Source organism: Dendropsophus ebraccatus, chromosome 1, assembly GCF_027789765.1.
Source record: "Dendropsophus ebraccatus isolate aDenEbr1 chromosome 1, aDenEbr1.pat, whole genome shotgun sequence".
NCBI lineage: Eukaryota > Metazoa > Chordata > Amphibia > Anura > Hylidae > Dendropsophus > Dendropsophus ebraccatus.
The window spans coordinates 17,071,102-17,093,118 of NC_091454.1; the positions used below are offsets into that span (position 1 = coordinate 17,071,102).

The window sequence follows — 22,017 nt, forward strand, 5'->3', positions numbered from 1 at the left end:
CCCATTTGGTTCTTTTATGAAGTGTTAAGTGTTAAAAAAAAAAACATAAAAGCGTCTTTCCAAAAATACAGTGCTGATTGTTCACACATGACTGAGAACCTGCTACCCGACTCCTCCACTCTTCATCTGTTTCCTATCTGGGTAATGGTTCCAGAGTTTAATTTCCTGAAATACACTAATCAGATTGGAAAGGACGGCAGCAGGGGCCGTTCATTTACCTAAATTGTTCATACGTTCTGCATGGCTCCACCATGATGAGGGATGGATGGTTTGTAAATCACCTTAGATGGGTCTTGATGGTGAAGGATCAGATCAGAAGTAAATGGGATTGAGTTGTAATACCACACATAACCTGAAGGCAGATGTGGCGCTGTTTTAACAAGAAAGTAGCCATGGGACTACGGTCCAATTATTTTAGTAAACAAGCTCCGATCTACTAGATCAGCACCCGTTTACTGACCTATTAGACGGCATGATAATCGGGCAGTAAGGGCAGCATGGACATCGTTAGTGATCTCCATGCAGCCCTTGCCCAAACACTGGATACTTTACCTCTTCCCGCTCCTGATCTTCTCTCCTGTGCTCTGAAGCTTCCCGGTCCTGGTGGCAGCAGCGTCTGAGCGGCCTGTCAGCTGACAGAATGCTCAGCCAATCACAGGCTGGGACCGCCGCGGCCTCTGATTGGCTGGGCGGCCTGTCAGCTGACAGACCGCTCAGACACTGCAGCCACTAGGACCGGGAAGCTGCAGAGCACAGGAGAGAAGGCTGGCTGGCCAAACATCTCTTTTACATGTAGCGATGCATGGTCGGCGCCCAGCGATTTTAGGTCCAAACCGAAACCAACTATTAGCCGATGATCGTTGTCTCTATTACACGGAGCGATAAACAGCTGAATTCTCCCAATTCAGCTGATTATCGTTCCATGTAATAGGGCCTTAAAGGGGTTATCCAGTGCTACAAAAACATGGCCACTTTCTTTCAGAGACAACACGACTCTTGTCTCCAGTTCCATTCACTTTAATGGAACTGAGCAGCAAAACCCTGCCCAAGCTGGAGACAAGAGTGGGGCTGTCTCTGGAAGAAAGTGGCCATGGTTTTGTAGCGCTGGATAACCCCTTTAACTTTAAGAACTGTATCAAATTACAAGGCTTCAAGGAATTGTTGGATGGAAGAAAAGCATGGCTGCTGTTTTTAAGTAAAACTTTTTCTCATAGGAGTGTCTGGCATTGCGGAAATGGAATTGGGTCGAGCTATTGACCACTCACACCACCGGGGTAGGGGTGGGGCAGCTATGTCTCAATATCAAGGTAATTCCTGCCCATATGTCTTATTCAGGTTCCCAAATCGAGGAAGGTTTAGCTCTCGTGACCTCTATGACCCTAAAATTGGAGTGGCCAATAGGCAGCGACTCTTGAAGACTAAAGTCATTGGTGTATTGACCCCGAAGACCAGGGATATCTATAATACCACATTTGATGTAGAAATCTAATTATTTGATGAAAGAACATAAATAATTATTGTAAAATAATGTCTGTTTTTTAAATTTTTTCATGTTTATTTCAGCTATTACATCGAGAATGGGCAAGATATGGAGCGTTTTACAAATATCAGCCTATTGACTTAATAAGGTAATGTCATGCTAAAAATTATTATTTTTTATTAGTAAATTTTATTATTTATTATTGTTTTTATCATTGTGGTTATTATTAGTTTTTAAATTTTTCTACAACCATAGGTTGTTCACAGGGGTGATTCTAGCCTCTCTGCTGCCCGAGGCGAACTATAGGATGAGGCCCCCCCCCCCCCCCCCCGGTCAATCCGCCCACATTATAATCCACTACTGCCCCCCCCCCCCCAACTGCTGTCCCCAATAAACATAATGTTTGGTCCCTTGCTGCACAGAGGATGTCAGGAGAGGAGGGTGCTAATCCTATAGGAGAGGTCCCAGCAGCACAGAGGATGTCAGGAGAGGAGGGTGATAATCCTATAGGAGAAGTCCCAGCAGCACAGAGGATGTCAGGAGAGGAGGGTGCTGATCTTTTAGGAGATGGTCCCCCTCTTCCCCCCTTATAGATGGACCCCCTCTTCCCCCCCTTATAGATGGTCCCCTCTCCCTTATAGATGGTCCCCCTCTCCCCCCCCCTTATAGATGGTCCCCCTCTCCCCCTCCCTTATAGATGGTCCCCCTCTCCCCCCCCCTTATAGATGGTCCCCCTCTCCCCCTCCCTTATAGATGGTCCCCCTCTCCCCCTCCCTTATAGATGGTCCCCCTCTCCCCCCCCCCTTATAGATGGTCCCCCTCTCCCCCTCCCTTACAGATGGTCCCCCTCTCCCCCCCCCCTTATAGATGGTCCCCCTCTCCCCCCCCTTATAGATGGCCCCCTCTCCCCCCCCCCTTATAGATGGTCCCCCTCTCCCCCTCCCTTATAGATGGTCCCCCTCTCCCCCCCCCCCTTATAGATGGTCCCCCTCTCCCCCTCCCTTACAGATGGTCCCCCTCTCCCCCTCCCTTATAGATGGTCCCCCTCTTTCCCCTCCCTTATAGATGGTCCCCCTCTTCCCCCCCCTCCCTTATAGATGGTCCCCCTCTTCCCCCCCTCCCTTATAGATGGTCCCCCTCTTCCCCCTCTCCCTTATAGATGGTCCCCCTCTCCCCCCCCCCTTATAGATGGTCCCCCTCTTCCCTCTCCCTTATATATGGTCCCCCTCTCCCCCCCCCTTATAGATGGTCCCCCTCTTCCCTCTCCCTTATAGATGGTCCCCCTCTCCCCCCCCCCCTTATAGATGGTCCCCCTCTTCCCTCTCCCTTATAGATGGTCCCCCTCTCCCCCCCCCTTATAGATGGTCCCCCTCTTCCCTCTCCCTTATAGATGGTCCCCCTCTCCCCCCCCCTTATAGATCGTCCCCCTCTTTCCCCCCTCCCTTATAGATCGTCCCCCTCTTTCCCCCCTCCCTTATAGATGGCCCCCTTCCCCCCCCCCCTACCTTATAGATGGTCCCCCTCTCCCCCCCCCCCCCTGCACAGCAGATAAAACAAAAACAAAAAACAGCGCACAACTCACCTGCCCTCCGTTCCCCCGTCGAGCCTCTCTGGTCTGGTCCCGGCTGATGTGCGGCTGCCTGGGGTGTCCCGTCCTGTCCCCGGCAGCGCGCGCATCAGAGAGCTCCCCGTGCGCCTGTGGCTGTGACTTCCAGTGCACAGGGAGCTCTCTGACGCGCTGCCAGAGACAGGATGGGACACCTCCGGCAGCCACACATCAGCCGGGGGACTAAGGCTGCATTCCCACGTTCCGTGATCCTGACAGATCACGGACATGGAATGCATGTACTGGAGCCCCCCGAGCCCGGACAGCATCTGTAAATAGATGCTGGGAGCGGGGGAGACTGTATTCATAAGCGCCGCGCTGTAGTAACAGCACCGCGTGGCTGATTCATTACACCGCGGCGCTTATGAATACAGTCTCCCCCGCTCCCAGCATCTAATTACAGAAGCTGTCCGGGCGCGGGGGTCTCCGGTACATGGTACAATCAGTGGCGGATTATAATGTGGGCGGCCGCCCGAACCGCCCATATTATAATCTGCCACTGATTGCCGCCCCTAGGGGCGTAGCTAATGTCTCTTGGGCCCTGGTGCAAGAGGTCAACTTGGCCCCCCCCTTTCTCGATGCTATTGGTATATATATATATCTCAAGACTGATATTACCAATAATACCAGTATACAGGAAATATTATCACCGCCATACTGTTACTAAACGAATCCTGTTTACTGAGACCAATATTGCCAATATTACCAGTACACAAGGGGAAATATTACCGCCACACCACAACCATCACCACCATATTGTTACTGACCAAATCCAGTATACTAAATCCAATAAAACACAGTACCAGATAACAAGTAACAAATAATACCACCTCATAGTGACTAACACCACCGCTGCTACTGAATATAATCCTCTGTACATAGACCAATATCACTTCATACAGTCATATAGAGGTGGACGCACTGTACACAGGATCTATACACCATATACATTACAGTGCAATTATATCAAGTGACTCACAGGGGACGTCTTCTCTGATCGGAGTTCTTCCCTTTTCATCTTCTCCATCTGTTGTGGGCGATTTTGAGAACTTCTCTGGGCCACGAATCCACAGAATCTGCCAGACAGACATATTAGGCTCCTCACACTGACACCATCATCTCTTTAAAAACTGCACATCTGTACTGTCCCCTTTACACCCTCATTTAGTAGGTAGCCCTGACACTATGTGACCCCCCTTAAAGTACATGCCCCCCTCTGTGCATGCCCTATTGTATACACCCCCCATGTAGTCCACCTTATAGATGGCCCCCTGTGTTGTCCCTCTTATAGATGCCCCCCATGTTATCCCCCATATAGATGGCCCCCCATTTTATCCCCCTTACAGATGCCCCCCATGTTGTCCCCTCCTCCTGCCCCTTTATCACCATACTACTACCCCTTTCATCCTCCTGCCCTTTCATAATCATACTACAAACACCTCCATCATAATACTACCACCCCCTTCATCCTCCTGCCCTTTCATCATCATACCACTACACCCTTCATCATCCTCTTGTTCCTTAATCATCATACCACTACACCCTCATCATCATACCACTACACCCCCCATCATCCTCTTGTTCCATCATCATACCACTACACCCTCATCATCATACCACTACATCCCCCATCATCCTCTTGTTCCATCATCATACCACTACACCCCCCATCATCCTCTTGTTCCATCATCATCATCATGCCACTACACCCCCCATCATCCTCTTGTTCCATCATCATCATACCACTACACCCCCCATCATCCTCTTGTTCCACCATCATACCACTACACCCCCATCATCCTCTTGTTCCATCATCATACCACTATACCCCCCATCATCCTCTTGTTCCACCACCATACCACTATACCCCCCATCATCCTCTTGTTCCACCACCATACCACTACACCCCCATCATCCTCTTGTTCCACCACCATACCACTACACCCCCATCATCCTCTTGTTCCATCATCATACCACTACACCCCCATCATCCTCTTGTTCCACCATCATACCACTACACCCCCATCATCCTCTTGTTCCACCATCATACCACTACACCCCCATCATCCTCTTGTTCCATCATCATCATACCACTACACCCCCCATCATCCTCTTGTTCCATCATCATCATCATACCACTACACCCCCCATCATCCTCTTGTTCCATCATCATCATACCACTACACCCCCCATCATCCTCTTGTTCCACCACCATACCACTACACCCCCATCATCCTCTTGTTCCACCATCATACCACTACACCCCCCATCATCCTCTTGTTCCATCATCATCATCATACCACTACACCCCCCATCATCCTCTTGTTCCACCATCATACCACTACACCCCCCATCATCCTCTTGTTCCATCATCATCATACCATTACACCCCCCATCATCCTCTTGTTCCACCATCATACCACTACACCCCCCATCATCCTCTTGTTCCACCATCATACCACTATACCCCCCATCATCCTCTTGTTCCTTCATCATCATACCATTACACCCCCCATCATCCTCTTGTTCCATCATCATCACCATACCACTATACCCCCCATCATCCTCTTGTTCCACCACCATACCACTATACCCCCCATCATTCTCTTGTTCCACCATCATACCACTACACCCCCCATCATCCTCTTGTTCCACCATCATACCACTACACCCCCCATCATCCTCTTGTTCCATCATCATACCACTATACCCCCCATCATCCTCTTGTTCCTTCATCATACCACTACATCCCTCATCATCCTCTTGTTCCACCACCATACCACTACACCCCCATCATCCTCTTGTTCCACCACCATACCACTACACCCCCCATCATCCTCTTGTTCCACCACCATACCACTACACCCCCCATCATGCCCTTTAAAACAAAAAAATCTTTACTCACCTGAATGGTTCCTCTAGTCTTCTTGTCACGCGCGCTGGCGGGCTTACCGCGGCTGGGGGCGGGGCTTCGCAGGACCTGTTTTTTTGCCCTCAAGATGCTCCCAGCCCCGCAAGTCAGCCGGGGGCCGTCCCAGCCTCCTCTTGTGATCGCAGGCAAAACATTGCTTGCGGTCACAAGAAGGAGTGGGATGGGGGCAGTACAGTGGCAGTACAGTAGCGGCCCAGTCGCGGCGGCGACCGCTGCGACCGTGGTAGCTACGCCACTGAATGCCGCCCCCATGATAACAGCTGGTGGCGCCGCCTGAGGCAGACGACTCAGGTCGCCTCATCATTGCGGCGCCACTGGTTGTTCAGGATTAAAAAACAAAAACAAACAAACAAAAAAAAAACACTGGTTACTCTCTTTTCCAGAAATAAGACAACACTATGGATTGTGTCTGGTATTGCTGCTCAGCTCCTTTCAAAGGCTGTAATTCCATTCACAACCTGAGAACAGGTGTGGCACTGTTTTTCTCTCCTCGCTCCCATCTACACTTCTCCTGTCACCGCTCGTGTCTCTCCCCGCTGCCATCTACCCCACTCCTGTCACCGCTCAAGTCTCTCCTCGCTTCCATCTACCCTGCTCCTGTCACTGCTCGTGTCTCTCCTCACTCCCATCTACCCTGCTCCTGTCATGGCTCCTATCTCCCCAGCTCCCGTCTACCCTGCTCCTGTCACCGCTCGTGTCCCTCCCCGCTCCCATGTACTCTGCTCCTGTCGCCGCTTGTGTCCCTCCCCGCTCCCATCTACCCCGCTCCTGTCACTGCTCCTATCCCCCCGCTCCTATCTCCCCCCAATCCTGTCACTGCTCCTATCTCCCCCTGCTCCTGTCACCTGCTCCCATCTTCCCGCTCCCGTCACCCGCTCCCATCTCCCCGCTCCTGTCAGCACTCAAGTCTCTCCTCGCTCCCATCTCTCCTGCTCCTGTCACCACTCGTGTCCCTCCCCGCTCACATCTACCCTGCTCCTGTCACCGCTCGTGTCCCTCCCCGCTCCCATCTACCCTGCTCCTGTCACTGCTCCTATCTCCCCCCACTCCTGTCACCTGCTCCCATCTCTCCGCTCCAGTCACCCGCTCCCATCTCCCTGCTCCTGTCAGCACTCAAGTCTCTTCTCGCTGCCATCTACCATACTCCTGTCACTGCTCAAGTCTCTCCTCGCTCCCATGTTCCCCGCTCCTGTCACCGCTCATGTCCCTCCCCGCTCCCATCTCCCCTGCTCCTGTCACTGCTCCTATCTCCTCCCACTCCTGTCAGCCCCCCACTCTGCCTCCGGACAACACCAACTCCTCTTGATCCCCAACCCAGCTGTTTTTCATGGGTCACGGAGAGGACCTTTAAAAACACTGAGTATGTGAATGAGGCCTAAGCCGTATACCCAGACAACAGAGTTGCTAATCAAAATAAACGCTCCCTTGTTAGAGTCTTGGTAGACTCTCTTAATATAGATAACATATAAAATGTGTAATTTATCCTTTTTGATTATGTAATCTGACACTTCAAAACATTTTGGTCCCCCCCACCACCGAATTTTAGATAAATTAAACTTTATTTTGTTTTCTTTTTAAAGTAATTAATTTATTTATTTGAGTCCAGTGGAGGTACAACCATGAATATGGTCACAGAGCCATGACTATAGAAAAATCGGTAAGAATAAACCAGTGAGGAGAAGGGAAAGGTCTTGGGGTCATGTACAGTATAGGAGGTATGTAATACAGAGGAATGGAAAGAGTGGACAGAAAAATCCATTGGCGAGATAAAAGTAGTCAGGATGAGAGACTATGGACCACGCATAAGTAGAGTTGAACAAAGTAGGGGGCAAAATGGAGGTCAAGTAGAATCAAGAGGCGGAAATGTGGAGAATGTGATGGGTTACGGTGTGGAGGTCACAAGAGGTTAAGTTCAAGTTCAAAGTGAATCTTTTGAGTAGTAGGTTTGAGCAAGAACATATGGAAGCCTTAAGAGTCAACTATGAGACAAATATTTTAGGTCTACGACCAACAGTTGACGGTTCTGATATCAATTAGAATTTTTAAATTTAAAATTTTTGTAAAATATTCCCAAAACACAAAGCAACTCACAAACAAATTAATGTATACAAGACCACACAGAGACCTCCGTGTATATTTAGGAAATGCAACCTTATAGAAATCCCGACGCAATTAATCCCAGTTCCCCTTTCCCCGGAATTACGCCGGGGTCTATATCTGCCAAAAAACATGAGAAAAAGTTGCAAAACAAAGATGGACTTTTATTTCCTCCAGCTTAACAGGGACATTGTAGCAGATGCAGAGGATACAACCCTCGCTGGGAAAAGCACCAAAACTGATTTGCATGGTTAATCATTTGGGAAGCTGGCAAAGAAACAATGACATCCATCCAGGAAACTCGATCGTTGTTTCAAGACCGATAGATAAGATCTGAAGTGGAAAGAGGCACTCGAACATTTTTGATGACAGACGAGTTGAGATCATTAACTACTTGCTCTTGATCGTGTATCATGATACACAGCTAATGAAAGATAGAGAGTCGAAGAAGTTACTTCCTTCACAGCAGTTGTTACTCTATATTTTACACTTATCATTCAATTTACCGGCCATTTGGAATATCCATTTCCCCCCTTCCATGGAGCTAGGATCATCTTGTCATGGGTATAGAATGCGAAGCTACGAGCTATCGCATGGATATTCAGCCATTTAACACATTGAACTGTGTAATTCTTTGGGCATGAAAGACTCAATGCAAAGTCAGCTCAAGTGGTGATTCATTTTTTTTTAGATTTTTCAATTCGTTTTTTATTGTTTCGGAAAGGGAGGGTGTAGTTTTGCAACAAACTTTTGCATTGTTCTAATTCTGTTGCATTAAAAAAAAAAAAAAAGTGGATTTTTTTTTAAATAAAATCTCTTATCGTTTGGTGTATATTGCTCCCAAGCAGACCTATGCGTTTCCATGGTGACAGACTACAAACAATCGGTATGTGTAGTCTGATCTGGCAGTCATTTGTTCAAACTACTTTTTCGCAATCTGATTTTTGAAAAATGGATGGAAAAACGGATGCATTTGTGTGCATCTGTTTTGATCCGTTTTTTCATTGACTTTCATTATTTAAAAAAAAAAAACGGATGAAAACAAATGAGTTTTTTTTTTTAAAAGGAAACAAAAATGGGGGAGTTTTGATCCTTTTTTTTCTAATAATGGAAGTCAATGGAAAAATGGATCAAGATGGATGCACACAAATGCATACCTTTTTCCATCCGTTTTTTCATCAGTTTTTTTGAAGTGTTAACCCAGCCTTACTCTATCTTCCCCTTCTCCTACAGGACTTAAAATGGAATAACATGACTGCAGGATCAGACTATATGAAAACACATGTGTCTACATTTTTTCTAAACTAGTTTTAGTTTTGTGTTTTTTCTTATATTTCTGTATTTTTAATACTAATAATAACAATAACAATAATAATAATAATAATAATAATAATTATTATTATTATTATTATTATTATGGTAGACTAGAAAATGTACCTGGCGCTGCCCGAGTATAAAGTGTCAGTGAGTATAGAGGGTCCTGTATACCTGTGGTATAGAGTTGGTGGAGGTGCTGTATACCTATAGTATAAAGTTGGTGGAGGTCTTGTATACCTGAAGTATATAGTTCGGGGGTCCTGTATACCTGTAGTGTATAGTTTGGGGTTCTGTATACCTGTAGTATAGAGTTGGTGGAGGTGCTGTGGCAGTGTTATCCAGTCACAGTATGGTGGTATTGGTCAGGTTTGATATGACAGTGTTATCCAGTCACAGTATGGCAGTATTGGTCAGGTCTGATATGACAGTGTTATCCAGTCACAGTATGGCGATATTGGTCAGGTCTGGTGTGGCAGTGTTATTCAGTCACAGTATGGCGATATTGGTCAGGTCTGGTATGGAGTTGTTATCCAGTCACAGTATGGAGGTATTGGTCAGGTCTGGTGTGGCGGTGTTAAATGTGACGTGTGGAGCTATTACCTACCAGTCCTGATGCTAAATACTGAGTGAGGATGGGGCGTCCTCAGGTTTAGTGCTTAGGGCAGCAGCAGCTGGTAATACTGCCCTGTATATACATGTACTGTATAGATGGAGTAGGGGGCCCTGTATACCTCTAGTGCCCTGTATACATGTACTGCATAGTAGGAGTAGGGTGTCCTGTATACCTGTAATATCCTGTATACATGTACTGTATAGATGGAGTAGGGGGTCCGGTATACATGTACTGTATAGATGGAGTAGGGGGTCCTGTATACATGTACTGTATAAATGGAGTAGGGGGTCCTGTATACATGTAGTGTATAGATGGAGTAGGGGGTCCTGTATATACATGTACTGTATAGATGGAGTAGGGGGTCCTGTATATACATGTACTGTATAGATGGAGTAGGGGGTCCTGTATATACATGTACAGTATTGATGGAGTAGGAGGTCCTGTATATACATGTACTGTATAGATGGAGTAGGGGGTCCTGTATACATGTACAGTATAGATGGAGTAGGGGGTCCTGTATATACATGTACTGTATAGATGGAGTAGGGGGTCCTGTATATACATGTACTGTATAGATGGAGTAGGGGGTCCTGTATATACATGTACTGTATAGATGGAGTAGGGGGCCCTGTATATACATATACTGTATAGATGGAGTAGGGGGCCCTGTATATACATGTACTGTATAGATGGAGTAGGGGGTCCTGTATATACATGTACTGTATAGATGGAGTAGGGGGCCCTGTATATACATGTACTGTATAGATGGAGTAGGGGGTCCTGTATACATGTACTGTATAGATGGAGTAGGGGTCTACCAGTTATTACTGTGGATGTTGTGAGGCAGCTTCCCTAGCAACCATTGCTCCCTGTGAAAATGAAAGCAGTAATCCTATTGGTTGCTAAGATTCCCAACTGCCGTGTCTGCTGCAGCTAATTATATCACCTGTGTTTGCAGTGAGGAGATTTTCCCATTCATCTCTATGGGGCGCCGCTCTTCCCCCTCCCCCTCCTCTCCTGTACATCTGGCGGGGACGGGACCTTCGCTAATACCTTCCCGGGCACCCAAATTTGGGGTCAAACGGTTCAGGCGTTTGGAAGTCTATAGAGGACAGACAGACAGACAGAAGGACAGACAGACAGACAGACAGACAGACTTTGATTTTTATGATATAGATATACTGTAACACTGTACTGTTGCTCAAGTACTAAAGGGACCAACGAGAATTTTGCCTATTGTTCAACTTTTTCTCAAATCTAGTTTTTGAAGGAAACCAAACAAGTCAAGTTTTTTTTAGTTTCTATAAAGAAAGATTATGTAGTATTTAATGATAGAAAAAAAACAAAAAACAACTAAAATAAATATTTAAAAATTGATATTTTTGGTAGAGTCTTACGATCCACTTCTAGGACGCCAACCAATTGGGAAAACTTTAGCTTAGGCTGTGTGGGCATGATGGGATTTGTAGTTGTGCAACGGCCGGAGGGCCGAAGGTTCTCCATCCCTGCTTTAACAGAGTGTTATATATTGGCCCTGTTCTCTTCTTCCTCTCTACCCTTATTTAGGTGTTGTCCCAGAATCCTTCTCCCTAAAGGTGGGAATGCCCATATGGGTCTTTCACCTATCCACTCTTCAAGACTTACCTTATAAAAGTCTATAGTTAGAATATCTCTTTAAAGAAGGTCAGATTAAAAAAATAATAATAAAATGAAATTTGATAGTTTAATTTAAAGTATCTGAATTTTTTTTGACTGTCAAACGTTTTGATAATTCATAGTCTGGGTGTTCAGTTTTTTTTATTTTTTATTTAATTTATTTTTATTTTGTTGTGAAAATTAAGAATATTTGAATTTACCTGTATTTTTAACTGTCTGCTTATTCCAGAAAGTATTTTGGAGAAAAAATTGGACTATATTTTGCCTGGCTTGGTCTATATACGTGGCTTCTCATTCCTGCCTCTTTAGTTGGGATCATAGTGTTTCTATATGGATGCATGACCGTCGACACCGATGTTCCTAGGTAAGAAGTTATCAAATGGTCCAGCTACCTCCCCCATTACTAAACCAAATAGATATAAATTTCCCTTAAAGGATATCTACCACTAGGTTTATGCCACGTTAAATGAGGGTAGCATAAACTAGTGACAGAAATGCTGGACAGACCGGTGTATTACTTACATCATTCTGTTCAGCCGTTCTCCTTATATGCAGGAGAATAGGATTCTTGTCACACCCCTTCCCCCGCCCTTCATCTGCTGATTGACAGTTGACTGCCTACACATAGCATGGATAGATAACTGCCAATCAGCAGCTGGTGGGCGGAGTTTTCTGCTTCTCATGAATATCCAGGACTACTGAGCACATGCACATAATGGAAAGGACTACTTATTGTCCATGTTATTCAGGAGGAGATCTCTAGATCAGCTGCAAAGAACAATTTAAGTGATACATCATTCTATTCAGCTTCTCTGTCACTAGTTTATCTTACCCTTAGATACGACAGCTTAAACCTACTGACAGAGTCTCTTTAAAGTGAATGCGAGCACTGTAACATTAGTTCATGTTTTCATGTTTTAGATCTAAAATTTTGTGATGATTTATTTGAGAGTATATTTTTATAGGGGTTAAAGGGTCCATTTTATCCTGTGACACTATAGAGCCTACTGATACTGCTATATATGTAGTATATAGTAAGCTCCTTAGCTCCCCTAGTGGTGACTTCACATGAATAGCACTGAGCTGCACTACCAGGCAGAGCCACTATAAAATGTATGGAGCTGCAACAGACAAACAGTAAAGAGGACAGAGGGCCCCTTATAAGTCGAGGTGCCAGGAGTTAGAACCTCACAGGTATGATAGGTCATCAATATAAGGGCATGTTCACGTGACAATTTTTTAATGCAGATTTCTGAAAAACAATAGCAGTTATCCAACTTTGTGTGAACATGGCCTTAAAGACCTAGGAGTTGCATGAAGTTAGAAGAAAAATAAATCAGAAACAGTGCTTCTCTTGTCCTTAGAATTACTTTGGTTTTGCAGTTCAGTTTAATGGGCTAAACTGTAATACTCTATACGGCCTATGAACTAGAGTGGCGCTGTTTCAGTGAAAACAATGCTAACATATTCAATAACTAAGATGTATTTGCAGTTCTACTATGAAAACTTTTCACTAGATCTCTTTTGTGCTCTTACACAGCAAAGAAATGTGCAATGATGAAGACACTTTCACAATGTGCCCGCTGTGTGACAAGTCATGCGACTACTGGAACTTGAGTACTGCCTGCGCTACGGCCCGTGCTAGTCATTTATTTGACAACCCGGCCACTGTCTTCTTCTCTGTCTTCATGGCCCTTTGGGGTAAGTAAACCTAGAAGCAATTTATTTCTGGAACCTCAGGGGCGGTTCTGTGTTTAGCTCCGCCCCTTCAAGCATCAGCCCAGGCATGTACACCTTAAATTAGTTTGATATGGTTACCAATGTGCCAACCTGGGCCAAACTTTTATTTTTTACTAACAATGACTTTCCTCAAAAAAAAAAAAAAAAAGGGGGGGAACTCTACACCCAGTATTAAAAAGGATTGGGCCAATCAGGGCTGGAGTCTCAAAATAGAAAGGCCCCATAGGAGCAGCATGGTCTTAAGACAATCTACTGATCACTCTTATAGCTATATATCTATACCAAGACACAGGTATTCTGACTCCAGAATATACATATATGAGAATGTCTAATCCTTAGTGCGACAGGGACGTTGATATTTTCTTTACAGATGTAGCAGAGCTGAGTTTGTTTTTTGCTCATCATGGTCTGCATAGGTTGCGTCCTGGGGATCTGACCCCCTACTTCTCATACATTGATGGCTTCTGTTAAAAGGAATCTGTCACTAGGATTATTCCACCTTAAATGAAGGTAGCATAAACTAGTGACAGAAATGCTGAACAGATCGGCGTATTACTTACATCATTTTATTCAGCCGTTCTTCTAATATGCAGGAGAATAGGATTCTTTCCACGCCCCTCTCCCCGCCCTCCAGCTGCTGATTGACAGTTGACTGCCTATACACAGCATGAATAGATAACTGCCAATCAGCAGCTGGTGGGTGAAGTTTTCTGCTTCTCATGAATATCCAGGACTACTGAGCTCATGCACATAATGGAGAGGACTACTTATTGTGCATTTTATTCAAAAGGATATCTCTGGATCAGCTGCACAGAACAATGTAAGTGATACATCATTCTGTTCAGCTTCTCAGTCCCTTGTTGACAGAGTCTCTTTAAGGAGAATATTAATGCGTCAATACACCAGACTAACACTGAAATAACAAATCCAGCTCTGCTATGTCCGCACTGTAAAATCCATGAATATCTAATGGCCAAGTGAGTTTTCTGCTGAAAAAAATAATAATTATTTTAAGAGCCACTTAAAGGCAATAAACCATTTCGAGGGTCTGTAATGAAATAAGCTTCCGTGAATGGAAGAGATTGGGCGTTAGGTTACAATACATTCTTTTTTCTGTCCCCTTATAGAGCAGATTGTGCCCGGTGATTGACACCCCCATTGTGCTTGTAAGAGCAGAAGCAGCTAGTCTTACCCATCCCTGGTTAACAAAGATTGCAGGGAACTGTCATACATTATTACTTACCACAATATGTGGTCTATGCTCCGCTGACTTATTCACATGTGTAAGGGGGGGAGGGGTTTCATTAAAGGGAACGTCCTCCATAGTGACCTTCCTGGTTCTTTAAAGTCATAGGTGGTAATAGCACCATGCTTATACTGCAGTTTGTTATCTGATTGGATATCATCCCTTTCTTTGTAAACTTAAAGGAGAAGTCCAGCGAAAATTTTTATTAAAGTATTGTATTGGCCCCCAAAAAGGGGTGTAACTACCACTGTAGCAGTCATAGCAGCTGCTACGGGGCCTGTCGCATCAGGGGGCCCCGTTGCTCGCTCCTGCAATACACTGGCCCCCCGAGCTGTCATCATTTGTAGCACCTGGTGGCCACGTCGGCCTCCTGCCAATATCCCTATAACTGCAAGCACTCCTGACAGCGCTTGATGTTATGTAGTTATGACTACACTTGTAGGCTTAGTGGTCAGTGGTGGGAGGGAGGACCCAATCAAAAGTTTGCTATGGGGCCCAGCCATTTCTAGTTACGCCCCTGCCCCCAAAAGTTATACAAATCACCAATATACACTTATTACAGGAAATGCTTATAAAGTGCTTTTTTCCCTGCACTTACTACTGTATCAAGGCCTCACTTCCTGGATAACATGGTGATGTCACTTCCTGGATAACATGTTGAGGTCACTTCCTGGATAAAATGGTGATGTCACTATCTGAACAACATGGTGATGTCAGTTCCTGAATAACATGGTGATGTCACTTCCTGGATAACATGGTGATGTCACTTTCTGGATAAAATGGTGATGTCACTTCCTGGATAAAAAGGTGATGTCACGACCCGACTCCCAGAGCTGTGTGGGCTGTGGCTGCTGGAGAGGATGATGGCAGGGGGATACTGAGGGACACAGGGCACTGGAGGGACACTGAGCATCCCTCTGCCATCATCCTCTCCAGCAGCCACAGCCTGCACAGCTCTGAGAGTCGTGACATCACCATTATATCCAGGAAGTGACATCACCATGTTATCCAGGAAGTGACATCACCATGTTATCCAGGAAGTGAAGCAGTAGTAAGTGCAGTATGTACATTTCCTGTAATAAGTGTATATTGGTGATTTGTATAACTTTTGGGGGCCAATACAATACTTTAACAAAACATTTTCTAATTTAAAGAGGCAATGTCACATCAACAGGGTTTTTTTAAACCAACATTATACATATGGCAAAGAAATTAAACATTTAAAAAAAAAAAAAAAAAAAAAAAGGCGTCCGTACATGCTGTCTGGAGGGCCACTGGGATGGAGAAAGGGATTAACCATAATCCCTAGTACCTATCTAATCAGCTGAAGGCTCCTCTGTGATTTCAGCACCTCCCCCTCTATATAACGCGGTTCGGTTACGAAGGCGCCAGCCGGCTGTGTGTGGAGGAGAGAGGAGGATGGCAGCAGGCAGTTACAGCAGAGCAGGGAGAGACTAACAGAGTGATACCCAGAGTGATATAGGCACAGAGAGGAGAGGAATGACGGAAATTGGATGAGTGACTGGCTGATTGACATTTTTTTAAAATTGTGATTTTCCGATTTTTGATTTTTTTTAATTTAAAGAATTTCTGTCTGCTTTGTTAATCTCTAGTCAGTGGGTAAAATCCAAAACAAATCAGGTATCTTTCTGCAATGGAAACTGAAATACTATGGGGTGGTGAGACCTGTAAAATCTAACCTACTCCTCTGCTGACGCTGTTCTGACAGTGCCTGGTCTCCACTATACACCACATCCTGGTCGTGACTTGATACAAGGAGGTGCCTGCTCAGCCAGACACTGGTACAGCAGTAAGTGGCCTGTGTAAGCAGGCACTTTTTTGTGCCAAGACTAGACAGAAAGGGGTATACAGTAAGGACAGGGCATGACCAGAACAGCGTCAGCGGGGGAATTACAGCTGGCTAGTACAGTAGTAAAAAAATAAATAGGGGAAAAAAATCACCAGACGACCCCCTAATTCCAAGCAGCCCCCTCAGCTTCTGGGCGGCCTCACTTAGTTTATATGTTTTAGGAGAACGTCCCATCTGAGAACCTAATGCAGCATATGTCAGCAAGACGGAAAATCATACGATACAAATGTTTACTAGCGGACGGTAATGTTAGATGTTCTTAGAACGTAGACGGTAATTAACTAATGAATAAGTCAAAGCGTCTGTCAGCAATCATATTCAATCCCACTATGGCCCCGATGCTCAAGTGCAAGGACAATTAACCCTAAAATACAATTCAGAACGGGGGAGGGCAGGGGTTACTATGGCAACGCTGTACATACATGGAGACACTGGACACCGAAGATGAAAGAGAGGGAAATATTAGAGAAATGGGAAAGTGAATGAGATATTGTCTTGATCATCCGAACCCGACGCTTTGCATGGTGACTAAAGAAGTCGGATGCAGCCTTATGTTCACACGTAGTGTGAGACCGGCCGTTCTGTGACCCGGCCAGGTCACGGAACGGCCGGCCTCAGAAAAAGATGATCTTTTGCGCCGGTCTCAGAAAGGATGATCTTTTGCGCCGCTGAGTTCTGATGCCGGCACACCAGTGCGCGGCTGCATCAGAACTTCCCTCTGCACACTACGGTGCATGCGGCTGGAGCCGCTCGCTCCATAGTGTGCACTGACAGGGTTTTCTGCGACCGCTATTCAATAAATAGCGGCCGCAGAAAACTGACATGTCAGTTTTCTACGGCGCAGCTAGGGATCCCGGACGGAGTGTATACCATATGTATACACTCCGGCCGGGATTCCCTGGGCCTGCAGCACAACGTAAGTTCTGTACCAATCATGGTTTTCTCATTTCTACTTCTAAGACCTAAAGGAGGTGGGTGTAAGTCTTGATCCTCATCTGCAGGTGAAACCTTGCTCGCACGCAATGACCAATAGCCAAAGTTGTAGTGACATTGTGCAGCCATTGATCAGGATTTAAGGGCCGTATTACACAGGGCGAATATTGTTCAAAAAATCGTTAGATGATTCGGATTTAAACGATAATGATTAAACGACCAATGAGAAATCGTCGATCGTTTGATAGAATCTGGACCTATTTTCATCTGCCCCGCTCCTGTCTTAGAAGGTACACTTCCGAAACGTGGGAAGAGAGTAAGGGCCCTATTCCACGGGCCCGATCAACAGTGTAAACGAGCGCCGATCTGCTAGATATTCCACGGCCCGATGATCGTTTAGCGAGGGCTGCAGGGTCATCGTTACCGATGCATACCTCCCAACTTTTGCAAAGAGCAAAGAGGGACATGTGCGCCGCGGCCCCCATAGCGACCCTCCATAGCCACGCCCCCCATAGCAACCCTCCATAGCCACGCCCCCATAGCAACCCTCCATAGCCACGCCCCTACAGTCACCACATGCTGCTGACTGAATAGTGCCCTATACATTATCCAATCCTGCCAAAAATGCCCTATATAGTATCCAATCCCCCATTATAGTGCCCCACATAGTATCCAATTCCCCCATATAGTGACCAACATAGTATCCAATCCCCCCCATAGTGTCCAATCCCCCACATAGTGCCCCACATAGTAGCCAATGCCCCCATATAGAGCCCCACATAGTAGCCTATCCCCCATATAGTGCCCCACATAGTAGCCAATCCCTATATAGTGCCCCACATAGTAGCCAATGCCCCCATATAGTGCCCCACATATTATCCAATCCACAATATATGCCCCACATAGTAGCCAATGCCCCATATATGCCCACATAGTAGCCAATCCCCCCATATAGTGCCCCACATAGTAGCCAATCCCCCATATATGCCCACATAGTAGCCAATCCCCCATATAGTGCCCCACATAGTAGCCAATCCCCATATATGCCCCACATAGTAGCCAATGCCCCCATATATGCCCCACATAGTAGCCAATCCCCATATAGTGCCCCACATAGTAGCCAATCCCCATATAGTGCCCCACATAGTAGCCAATCCCTCCATATAGTGCCCCATATAGTAGCCAATCCCCCATAGAGTGCCCACATAGTAGCCAATGCCCCCATATATGCCCCATATAGTAGCCAATGCCCCAATATATGCCCCACATAGTAGCCAATTCCCCATATAGTGCCCCACATAGTAGCCAATCCCCCATATATGCCCCACATAGTAGCCAATGCCCCCAAATATGCCCCACATAGTAGCCAATCCCCCCATATAGTAGCCAATGCCCCCAAATATGCCCCACATAGTAGCCAATCCCCCCATATAGTGCCCCACATAGTAGCCAATACCCCCATATAGTAGCCAATCCTCCATATAGTGCCCCACATATAGTAGCCAATACCCCCCATTAGTGTGGCCCCAGCGAAAAAAACAATAAACCAGTAACTCACCTGTCCTCCGGTCCCAGCAGCTCCTCTCCCAGCACAGCGCGCACTCCCGTCATCCTCCGGGACGGGCAGCGGGGTACAGAGACACTTACTGTGCCGGAAGTAATTCATGAGAGGCTGCAGGTCACTTCCGGCACAGTCAGTGTCTCTGTACCCCGCTGCCCGCCCCGGAGGATGACGGGAGTGCGCGCTCTGCCGGGAGAGGAGCTGCTGGGACCGGCGGACAGGTGAGTTACTGCTTTATTGTTTTTTTCGCTGGGGCCACATGTAATGCGGGACACGGGGGGCCGTTCCGGGACTGCGGGACAGCACCCCGAAAACGGGACTGTCCCGCGGAATCCGGGACGGTTGGGAGGTATGCCGATGTTCTTGCAGCCCTTGCAGCATACATTACCTAGCAGGGCTTCTCCTCCGCTCCGTCAGTGGGCGACCGATGATTTTAGGTTTGGGCCTAAATAAACGATCAGCCGATGACACGATCATCGGCTGATCATTGTCTCTATTCCACCAAGGGATAAGCAACCGATTCGGCCGATTATCGCTCCGTGGAATAGGCCCCTAAGTGAACACCAGGGAGCAGAAGACATCAACCATATAATCCCTTTAAACAGATCCACAGACCCCCATAGACCTGATGTATGCCATTTCAGTTTCCATTCCGGACATACTGTATGCAGCAGGGTCTCCTGGATGGAACAGACTGGATCTTTACACTATTCCATTAATCTGGATATAAAACCTTATACAATGTAGTATACATATTGGGGGAGATTTATCAAACATGGTGTAAAGTGAAACTGGCTCAGTTGCCCCTAGCAACCAATCAGATTCCACCTTTCATTTTCCAAAGAGTCTGTGAGGAATGAAAAGTGGAATCTGATTGGTTGCTAGGGGCAACTGAGCCAGTTTCACTTTACACCATGTTTGATAAATCTCCCCCATTCTTTTCATAGCATTCTATCCCTATATGTGACGGATGCCACTAGACCCTAATAGGTGTGGGAAGTAGGGGACGTTTCACCATTGATCTCAATGGAATTCAGTTAATTTAATGTATGGTTTGGGGGAAATCTTTAAGTAAACCAATACTTTTTGGTTTTTTTTATATACACCAAAACATGCATTATCAAACATGACCACATGGGTTTATATCCTAATAAGGCTAGGTTCACACAACGTCTTTTTTAGGCCGTTCGACAGCCATCTTTTTGGGCATTCGCCATTTTGAGGTTGAATAACGTCCGTTATTTTGAAATCATGGACATCATTGCAAAATATTTGACCTCATAATGACGGCCTTTCAAAAAGACGTTGTGTGTACCTAGCCTAACACTGTGTAGATAGCAGCATTTAGTTTGTAGACTATTCTGGTCAGGTATTGTATATACTATATCAAGTGCCTATACTGTATGTAAGTTATATAGATTTGTATTGTACTTTTATTTAAAAATCTCTAGTCTTCCAATACTTATCAGCTGCTGGACTTCCTGCAGGAAGTGGTGTATTCTTTCCAGTCTGACACAACGCTCTCTGCTGCCACCTCTGTCCATGTCAGGAACTGTCCAGAGCAGCAGCAAATCTTCATAGAAATCCTCTCCTGCTTTGGACAGTTCCTGCCATGGACAAAGGTGGCAGCAGAGAGCACTGTGTCAGATTGGAGAGAATACACCACTTCCTGCAGGACATACAGCAGCTGATAAGTATGGGAAGACTTGAGATTTTGAAATGGAAGTAAAGAACAAATCTGTATAACTTTCTGTAACCAGTTGATTTGAAAGAAAAATATTTTCGCCGGAGTACCCCTTTAATATAAATAACCCATCCATGTGTTAGCCAGTGATGAAGACCAAGCCAAAGAATGCTTTGCTCTCATATGGCTTCTATAATATATCTGTCACGTTATTTTTCAGCTACTCTATTCCTGGAGCACTGGAAACGCTTACAGATGCGGCTCAGCTACTTCTGGGATCTTACTGGATTAGAAGAGGAAGAAGTAAGTTTTACTTTGTTTTACATATAACTTATCATGTTATTCCTTAGGGAAGATTCCCACCCTGGTTACAAGCAGGTTCCATGTGGGTCCTAATTCCATTGCCATCTGTGAAGCCATAAAGCACCATCACGATTGAGCATCTGAACTGCTACTATGCTGTAATTTAAAGGGGTTATCCAGAATTTAAAAAAACTGCTGATTTTCTCTAGAAACAGCGCCACCCTTATCTACAGTATGTGTGCGGTATTGCAGCTCAGATACATTGAAATGAATAAAGCTGAGTTGTAATGCCACACGCAACATGAGGACAGGTGGGGCGCTGTTGTTAGAATAAAGCAGCTATGTTTAATTATTCCTGCATAACCCCTTTAATTTTCATCACTTTGATTAGATGTAAGGATGCAGAATAGAAATGCTTGTTCCTTTTTGAAACTTTTTTTTATTTTTTTTTTAATTTCTTGAAGGCAGCCATATTGAAGATACACAGGTCCTTCCTATATTGTCTGTATAGTGCAGCAGTGCGTGTGTGCTTTATGGCAAATTCATTGTATGGCACTAAATGGTCACTAGGCCAATCCTGGAACTGATTGAGTGGTGCTCTCTCCCAGAGAGAGTTCGGAGAGCTGCAGGCAGAGCCATCTCTGCGTATATGTAATGCAGACAGCTCCATAGGGGCGCTGCACCTCCTGGCAGACAACACCACTGGGTTATAACTAACCACCATGGTCTAAGCCAGCCCTCTTCTTCCCTTTGTGCTATCACAGCTCCATTCCCCATTTCTTCCTGTAGGGTTAGCACGCTATCTCAGTCTCTCCCCAAAAGTTGTCCCCAATCTATCGTTACTCTCCATCTCCAATATCTATAAAAGGTAACTCCACCCTGATTTTCTTGCCTGAGCAATTTTAGCTTCCCTAATGCTCCATAGTGAAGGCTTTGTAAGCCGGCCACCCACACTGGGTCCACTCCCATATGTAAAAAC

General features: G+C 45.7%; 1 protein-coding gene across 1 annotated transcript in view; it reads left to right on the forward strand.

Annotated features, from left to right (window-relative positions):
- ANO2 (anoctamin 2) overlaps positions 1-22,017 on the forward strand; it is a 169,675-nt gene that overhangs the window by 63,191 nt on the left and 84,467 nt on the right. The window contains exons 10-13 of the mRNA XM_069952744.1: positions 1,564-1,628; positions 11,931-12,065; positions 13,242-13,402; positions 20,956-21,038. Of these exons, the coding sequence (XP_069808845.1) occupies positions 1,564-1,628; positions 11,931-12,065; positions 13,242-13,402; positions 20,956-21,038 (444 nt within the window). The remainder of the gene's footprint in view (positions 1-1,563; positions 1,629-11,930; positions 12,066-13,241; positions 13,403-20,955; positions 21,039-22,017) is intronic.